The sequence below is a fragment of the Manacus candei genome, unplaced genomic scaffold (assembly GCF_025592945.1).
Source record: "Manacus candei isolate 608988 ecotype Guabito, Panama unplaced genomic scaffold, ASM2559294v1 h1tg000072l, whole genome shotgun sequence".
Taxonomy (NCBI): Eukaryota; Metazoa; Chordata; class Aves; order Passeriformes; family Pipridae; genus Manacus; species Manacus candei.
The window spans coordinates 5,677,562-5,686,318 of NW_026138120.1; the positions used below are offsets into that span (position 1 = coordinate 5,677,562).

Sequence of the window (8,757 nt, forward strand, 5' to 3'; positions counted from 1 at the left end):
CCCCAAACCCTTTTACAATCCCTGAACGACATTGCAGTGTTCTGCTAGCGGTTTTGACGATATGCGATCTCTTTCCATTCACCTTCTAGCAAATGTGTCAAGCTGGAAGATTAATTCATTAATTTCAAGTTCAGATCATAGACATGCAGTAAGCATAAGAAGTTCTTGCAGAAAACCAAAATAAAGAGTTCATTACAGGGATACGTCCAGAGCATTTGATTTGTGAACGGTAACCCTTGTAAAATAAGAAAAAGGCATATAAACATTAATGCTAATAAATTAGTTTACTCCACTACAAAGTAATTACTTGATAATATTGAATTTACAGCTTGAATTCAAACGCAATAGTTAACTGTAATGTAGGGGAAATACATAATGAGAATATTTTCTCTCTGCACAACATGATTAGATTTGTTATAGAGTCGGTTACGATAAACTAAGCAATAAATAAACAAATCGATGTTGACATTTAAATACCGAAGATCTCCAGAATTTACTGGAGAACTTTCTCCGGATACATAAATACTCCCACAACACTGTAGAGGAAGAGGGGGAAAAAATACAAATATTATTTCCCTAATATTTTCGTTTCCCTTCCACTAGACTCCCAAGTCCACGAGGGCATGGATCTTGAACTACGCCTAATTTCCTAAGAGCACTGACTTCACAATAGCCTTTTGCCGTTCTGTTTTTCTATTTTGATGAAATCCACCCGGAACCCAAATATTTCTTTTCTGAAATCGAGCATCAGAATAGCAAAAAAATATTTTTTCCGAGAGCTTAGGGATGTCCGTGCCTCAAAAGGTGCTGTATTCTTTGGCGTATTCCTCTGTTTTCTTTGGCTCTGCTCGTTCGGTGGGGTGTGCATTTTTATTGGCAGAGAAGTACTTTTTGGTCTCTGCCCTGTACAATCCGCTTTCTATATCGTCCCTTTCATGCAACAATAGTAAAAGTTTAACCATGTTTTTGAAATAGGTCTCCCTGGGTCTCAGCCTTCAGCGACGGTACGAAGCTGAATGGAAAGTATGTCGGTACGGCGAGTTTGTTTCTGGGGGTTAACAGTATGTCAAATAATTTTAACTAGTCTTCTGACAATTAAACTCAGAGTATTTGTCAAGCCGGGATAGCCCAATATCCACCGGTTTTCCAAGTATTTAGCGGCAAAGTTGAGACGGAGAGATCAGCAAACAGTCTTTAGGTCCGTGGTCTGCACTTTAAAGGGCTTTCTGGTTTTCTGGTTTTGCGAATGAGGCAGGGGACGATTTGAAGGGGGTGAGGAGGGAGAACCTGCGTCCTGGGAACCTGGTATTGTTAATTACCTCCAGTACAGCTTGGCTGAAGCCGCGCGGGGTATTTGAGGTTAATATGTAAGTAAGGGAAGGAAGACACTAAGCGCTTCGGAAGTGAACATGAATGCAAGCATGTAATCTATTCACCATGAAAATTAGTAAAGACTTGACCCTGGCACATTCTTCCTATTAAGGTTTCCAGAAAAACCATGAAGGGTGAGGACTTTTTCTTTCTTTCTTTTTTTTTCTTTTTTTTTATTTTTTTTTTTTTTGGATGGGGGGTGGGGGAAAGCCCAAACCTAACCCCCCAAAAAAAGGAAAGAAAAAAAAAAGAAAAAAAAAATAAGGACGTTTTCTTCAGGAGCGTTTCCTCCTCGGAAGCAGCTTTCCAGAAGAAACCGTGCGTGCATCTCTACGGTGCCCTCCTTCTCAGAGCCTTCCAGCGAGCCGCCGAACGCCCCAGCAAGCGCACAAACAAACAGAAAGGTCTCACCTAACCCCGGGGGGAATTGATAAGCCTCTCTGCTCCAGAGCCAGAGGGTGCCAGGGGCCGGGTGGCTATGTCTGGGGCAGTGGCAGGGTGGCTGTGTGTCCCCCAGGGCTCCCCCCCGGCCAACCTGCGCTCGGCTCGCCCCTGGGAGCTGGCGACGAGCTGTTGCTTTCCCCCGCGACGGCCACAAAGGGAGCGGGGCCCGGGCCCGCCGCTCGTCAATGTCAACGTCGGGCCACGTGACCGCACCTCCCTGCCGCCGCCGGGAGAGCTCTCCACGTCAGCTTACGTCTCCCCATCTCTTACTTCACGGATCCGCTTCAAAGGGGCAGCTGCGTTAGAGAATCATGTTAAGCTCAGCTAATGCGGAGAAGCCGAGGTAGCCCTAATGATGGATTTTGATGAGCGTGTTCCTTGTTCCTCTAACATGTATTTGCCAAGTTGTACTTACTACGTCTCGGGTCCTGATTTTTCCAGCCTCCCTTCTTTTTTGCCCCAAACCCCGTCTTCTCGCCCTATGACATACTCCTACTCCTCCAACCTACCCCAGGTCCAACCTGTGAGAGAAGTTACCTTCAGGGAATATGCCATTGATCCCTCCAGTAAATGGCACCCCAGGAACAATCTGCCCCACTGCTACTCCGCAGAGGAGATCATGCACAGAGACTGCCTGCCTGCCACCAACACTGCTAGCATGGGCGAGATGTTCGGCAAAAACACAGCTAACGTCTACCACCCCAGCACCAACGTCTCCTCCAATTTCTATAGCACTGTGGGCAGGAACGGGGTCCTACCCCAGGCTTTCGACCAGTTTTTCGAGACGGCTTATGGCACAGCGGAAAACCTGGCCTCGGCGGACTACTCGGTAGACAAGAGTGGCGAGAAGGCGCCCGCGGCCGCCGGGGCGGCGGCGGCGGCAACTTCAAGTTCGGAGGGCGGCTGCGGCAGGGCGGCGGCGGCGGCGGCGGCGGCGGAGAAGGAGAGGCGGAGGCGGCCGGAGAGCAGCAGCAGCCCCGAGTCATCTTCCGGCAACAATGAGGAGAAATCCGGCAGTTCCAGTACGTATAAAGGCAGCGCCGGAGCGCTTTTAGGAAAGGCAGCTTGAAATCTAGCGCACCGCCGCTGTTAAATTTTTATATGCTGTTTTATAAGCATATAAGGTTTATGAAGGGCCTTTAGATTTCCCCCAACAAAACTTTGTTATAAAAGGCGAGATCACGTGTTTAGTGCTGAAATTGGCCGTGAAATACCCACCGGGCAATGGATGCCTAAAAATTTTTTTCTTTCTCCTTCTCCTTTTTTTCCATTTTTTCCCCTTTTTTAAAATATTAATAATAAAAAGAGTTTCGTGGTCAACTCTCGAAATATAGTAACGTTCGTTTGGTGCCTGTAAATTCGGCAAAAAAAAAAAAGGAGATCCTGACTCCTTTGATATCAATGTAATCCAGTGATTTTATAAAAGCCATGTGTTGCACCAGAAGTCTAGTTAGGAACTGAATTCAAAGCCTTCACCGTTTTAACGATTGCACTAGAATAGCGTTTAACAGATAAAGTAGCCGCCTGAACTGTAGCAATATATTTAAAAAAGCAAATTAACCTAAAGCTGGCCTTTTTGTCTAAAGGAAGCCATTTTAGTAAGGCACTGTGGCAATTACGTGTTGCCTCCTGTCCAACAGTTTGTTACTTACAATTGTTATTCAATCTGTCAAAGTCTGATTTTTTTATGTGGGCTTTTTAAAAGGCAAAGCTAGTATACAGACGGGAGAAAAAATACCTCGACAATGAACTGTACCAGAAAAGGAAGTTTTTAAAGGGATAGCAGCTACATTTAATGTAAAGAGTTCCTGAACCTTGAAACCTTTTATATTCTGCTTAATGAACTTTAAAACCGTAATGGCTAATCGAGAGGAGAATACCTCGTGCTTGAAAATAGCCTGCTGAGGGGAGAAGGAGACGCCTCAGCCTTGGGCTCAGGAGCTTTTCCTCTGCTCGGGACACAGAGACAGGATTAAGGCAGGGAACGAGGGCGAGATACAAGCGGATACGGGCTCGGGGAGGGCTGGGCGCGGGCTCTCCCCGCCCGATGCAGCGCTGCCCGCTGCAGGCAGCCAGGTGATGGCCGCTCCCTGGGCAGCTCCGCGTGCGTGGTGGCGCCCGGCGGAGCACTCTACAAAGGCTTTCCTCCGGCTCGTGAAACCCGCAGGAACCCCCCGCCACCACCTCTTCCTCTGGCCGCCCTCCCCGCGGAGGAAGCGAGGCTGATTCCCGCGTCTCGGCGGGGGTTTCGCCCTGCACGCTGCCCGGGGCCGCGGCGCTGCAGGAGCCGGGGGGTCCCGGTCCCGGGCTGCGCGCACTGGCCAAGGCGAAGGGCTGGCGCCAAGCCTCGGACCTGCCAACGCCAGCCCTGGAGGGGGCAAAACGCATCTTTTCCATATTAATGTGTTTTGCCTGAGTGTTCCCCCATCTCTCCTCAGCCTCTGCTGCCGGCCACCACCGGGTCTCAAATGTTTCTGCCTTTTTTCACTCCACAGGTGGACAACGTACGCGTAAAAAGAGATGCCCATACACCAAATATCAGATTAGAGAGTTAGAAAGGGAATTCTTCTTCAGTGTCTACATAAACAAAGAGAAACGCCTCCAGCTCTCCCGAATGCTCAATCTGACCGACCGCCAAGTCAAAATATGGTTTCAGAACAGAAGAATGAAAGAAAAAAAAATTAACAGGGACCGATTACAATATTACTCAGCTAATCCACTACTTTAAAACTCATAGTGTTTTTCAAGACGAGATTAAATTCAGATTTCGCCCTTGACAAGGTCAAGCCACGGGGTTATGTGGAGGAAGGAGGTGTGTATCTGATAGGACTAAAAGAATCCAAGGCTTTACACACGTGTAAGCCTAGTCTGGAACTGCAATGATGATTTTTCATATATATATTTACATATCAACTGGAATCGATTTGATTTTGACACACATGGGATCCATTTCTAAATGCGCACGTCACCTCTGAGTGCAAAATCCATACCTCTTACCTTTCCAGGCGCTGCGGCTCACCCTGCCACCTCTTTCGGCAGGCACAGGCGGGGACGGTACCCCTCTGTCCCTGGACTCTCCCACCCTCGGCTCTTTCTAGCCCCTGTGCTGCTGTGAAACAGCTGTCTGGAGATTGCTAGGTCGAGCTCACCCAACTAGGACCACTGCAGGATATAAACTCAGAGAAATAATCTTTTGTTCTTCCTTAGCAGAAAATGTCTGGGTTAGAGGCAGTGTTCCATTGCCCACGGATTTGAAATGAGAATTTAAGGACACACACACACACACACACACACAGAGAGAGAGAATTAAAGGAAGGAGGGATGTCATGTCTACACCTTCCCGGGGCCAACCACGACTAGTTGTAATATGGATGTAGTGATGGTTATAATAGTGTTTCATTTGGGAGTGTGGGATGGGGACGAGGGAAGAAAAAGAACTAAATGAATTACTTAATGATTTACTTTTTAAAATCAGGTATAAATTCGCCATATATCGTAAAGTAACAATCACTAAAAATAAAATTAGCAAATTTTAATTAGCTCTCGTTTTATTTATGACAACACTCTATGCGTTGCCATCTTTTCAGAGACAAATCATATATAATACTAAAAATAAAACGGCAAAAAGTGTGAATTTCAGCGTTTTAGAAGAAACAACTCCACAAAGCAAACTAACCTTCTGGCTTCTGGCTCACAAACTTTCTTCAGGAAATACCTGTGGAGAACGACAGTTTAGCAAATACCACACAACACTTAATTGAAACTTGGAGTTGTGCAATGCACTAACATTGGATCATTAAAATAACTTGATCACATGTTCGTTTAAAGGTGATTAGTGAGGAGTTTAAACAGAAGCCAAACAATGTAGATATGGTAATTTTGTCGTTGTCTACTTTAAATGTCATGAACTCTACTTTGTCGCCCAGTCGACATATGCAAAGAATGGAGAGTTGTTCGGACTTATTTTAAATATCTATAAATATATATATTTCCCTGCAGGAACCAAAGCGTGAAAAAATGCAATTTAAAAAAAAAAAAGAGAGAAAAAAAAAGGAAAATATTTAAAATTCTATATCAGTTTACAAAGGATACAGTGTTCTATCGTTAAGGTAATTTGCTGTTGAGAATATCTGAATGTATATTTCATACAGGAACGGTGTTTTACAAGACTTGTAAATAATAAATAAAAGAACCCATGACCTATTTTGTTCAAATAATTTTTCCCCCTTGTTTAGTTTTTTTGGTTTGGTTTGGTTTGGTTTTTTTTTAATTGTTCCTTTGGGGCTAAAGGGTGTGGGATTTCTTTACATGTGCAACAAAGTGATGATAAGAATGTTTTTTGATTAATAAATTTATCAAATGGATGTAATTTCTTTGTCACGGTTCACAAAAGGCAATATCTTTATATGATGTCACTGTTTTCAATATGTATCATCTATATGTATATACAGTTTTCTTTTAATATGCGAAAGTATTTGGTTGCATGTATACAGTGGAACAGCGCACAAGGAAAATAAAAAAAAATGGAAACTTTACATTTTTACTCTGGTGTTATATTACTGCATGTTCTTTTATCTGGTGTAACTCTGGGACCCGAAATTCCTCATGACCTTGTTCAGTCATTTGGGGCGAATTACTCTTCTTTAGTGAACTTGGTCATTAAATTTTCTACACTGGAGTTAACAAGTGAACCTAGGCTTGTTCGAGCACCGTTTCAGTGGGTCACAGGAAAAGGAAAATTAAGTGTGTTCGTAGCTCGCTATGTGTTAGGCCTTTACCTTATCCTGCCAATGATGGTAGGGCAAGGTCCTATGCTTGAGGTTTGATGTGCCATCGCTGCTTGCTCCCCACCACATGTGTCCAAGACAATGTTTGTCAGTAGCATTTGGGGCACATTTTATAAGCCAGCACCAAAAAGAAGGTCAAAGACAGCCGATGGATGTGGCCAGAAGCTGAGAGCCCTGAGAAAATTTTTGTCTTTGAGGGGAAAAAATTCCACATGCAGTGTGGTGGAAATGGACTGTTTGAAATTGTCCTTGATCTCCACGGCAAGAAGGGGGCGGACTGAGGCGGGCGGTAGGGTAAGGGGGAAGGAGGGTTGGAGGAAGAAAGTTGGGGGGAGGAGGGGACATAAACCCCCAAACAATAGCTGAGGTAGAAATGTGTTTTGGGAAGAGTGTTTGAATCTTTAATGCTGACCCTAATCCTAGTCAGGAGAAGAAAGCACATTCTGTTTTCCCGTTGTTTACTGGCTTTGAACTTCTGTATTGCTTGGACATCACCCATAACCTTGAGGTGAAGGACTTACTGACTTTGGGCCTTTGTTGACCACCGTCATCCAACCAGACAACGTTTGCCCAAAGGGAATGTTGAAAAGTGAGGGGGAAAAGACGGGACTTTGTTTGTTTGACCAGTGTGCAAGGGGAAATGCCAGTTAAAAGGAGACAGACAGATGGATGAACAGACGGTGGGATAGGGACAGAGGGACGGATGGAGAGCTGAATGGCAATGAAAGTTAAGTCTGCGAGCTTCCTTTCCTGGTTAAAAATTAACTGGTATTTAGAGCCAATCCCAGAGACATCTAAAGCATGGAGTTTCTGTGGTCGGGGTTTGGATTTCCTAGCCCAATAAAATCGCATCCTCTGTGTTGCTGCGACATCGTGGCCATAAAAACTGTCCGTGACTTGTCCGCTCGCCTGTACAAAATGCATCACTATAAAGGCAGCGGAGGTTCGCCCAGAGGTTTGTACACTGGGAGGTGAGCGATCACTGCCCTCCACCGCCGCCGCCGTCCGTTCGTCAGTCCGCCCGCCCTCCGTCCTGCCGCGGGGCCCCGGCGGGCAGGCAGGCGGACGGACGGCGGCCGTGGTTTAGGGGCTGCTTTACCACAAGATGGCGATCTTCAGATCAATGTCAAAGCCGCCCAGGGCGAGGGGAGCAGCCCTGCAAAGGAGGGAAAAAAAAAAAAAAAAAGAAAATCTTGGCCTTTGTTCATTTTGCAACCCTGGAGCCACACGGGTAATTATTGCACTTACTGGGCTCCGCGGTACAAAAAGCCGCCCGGGATGCCGGGGGTTGGGGGAGCTGCAGGGGCTTCTCGGTGGAGTTAAAGCCTCTGGGCTTTGAGTTAGGAAATCCGCGAAGGTAAGTGTTTTATACATCTACCCAGCGTGGAGAATGGCGAGGAGTGTGCGATGACTGGAGTGGTACCCTGCTATCTGGGGCGGCCCTTGCCCCGACCGCTGACCACCGCGAAAGAGAACTGTAGGGATGGGAAGGGATGCAAAAAGTTGGTTGTTAGTATGTGAAATAATATAGAAGGAACTTTCTACGTTGCAGTTGACCTTTTATTTTCTCTTCGTTTTGGCCGGCCGCATGGAAAATCCACGTTATCTGGAAATATTTTTTCAGAGGAACTTTTAGCTTTCTTCCAGTTATTTAAAAAAAAAAAAAAAAAAAAAAAAAAAAAGAGTAAAGTGTAGCATTGGAAATATTATGAAACTTGACATTTATGTGTGGAACAGTAGGTGTCTTCAATCAAATAGATCTATGGCAACACAGTCTGCAAATGACAGATAATTCTGACGATCTTATTAGTCTTGAACTATAGTTTGGTAACTTAAAAGGATAGTCTGCTTCCTTACAGCTGGACACAGATTGTGGTAAACAACTTTTGACATACTTATGCTAAAAACTATTCATGTGATTGCATATTAAGTCAATGTTCGTGCAAGACCGGATTTGGATTTCGATTTCCTTTTTCTTTCTTTTTCTTTCTTTCTTTCTTAATCAGCACATGTGCTGTAAACAAACAATGGTCACACATTCTCGTGTGCTCAAGGCTGCTCTGGGTTTTAGCTTTGAAACTCTATCCTCACTACGAGTATCCCTAACTCCAGGTTACTTTTCATGCCCATAAAATTTTCACATGTTTTTGTTATG

At 45.1% G+C, this 8,757-nt stretch overlaps 1 protein-coding gene across 1 annotated transcript; it reads left to right on the top strand.

Annotated features, from left to right (window-relative positions):
• The first annotated feature begins 1,843 nt into the window (after positions 1-1,843).
• On the top strand, positions 1,844-6,743 carry HOXA11 (homeobox A11). The gene is made up of 2 exons (XM_051808354.1): positions 1,844-2,837; positions 4,311-6,743. Exons 1-2 carry the CDS (start codon positions 2,168-2,170, stop codon positions 4,541-4,543), a joined length of 903 nt encoding a protein of 300 aa, XP_051664314.1. The 5' UTR covers positions 1,844-2,167; the 3' UTR covers positions 4,544-6,743.
• The last annotated feature ends 2,014 nt before the right edge of the window (positions 6,744-8,757 follow it).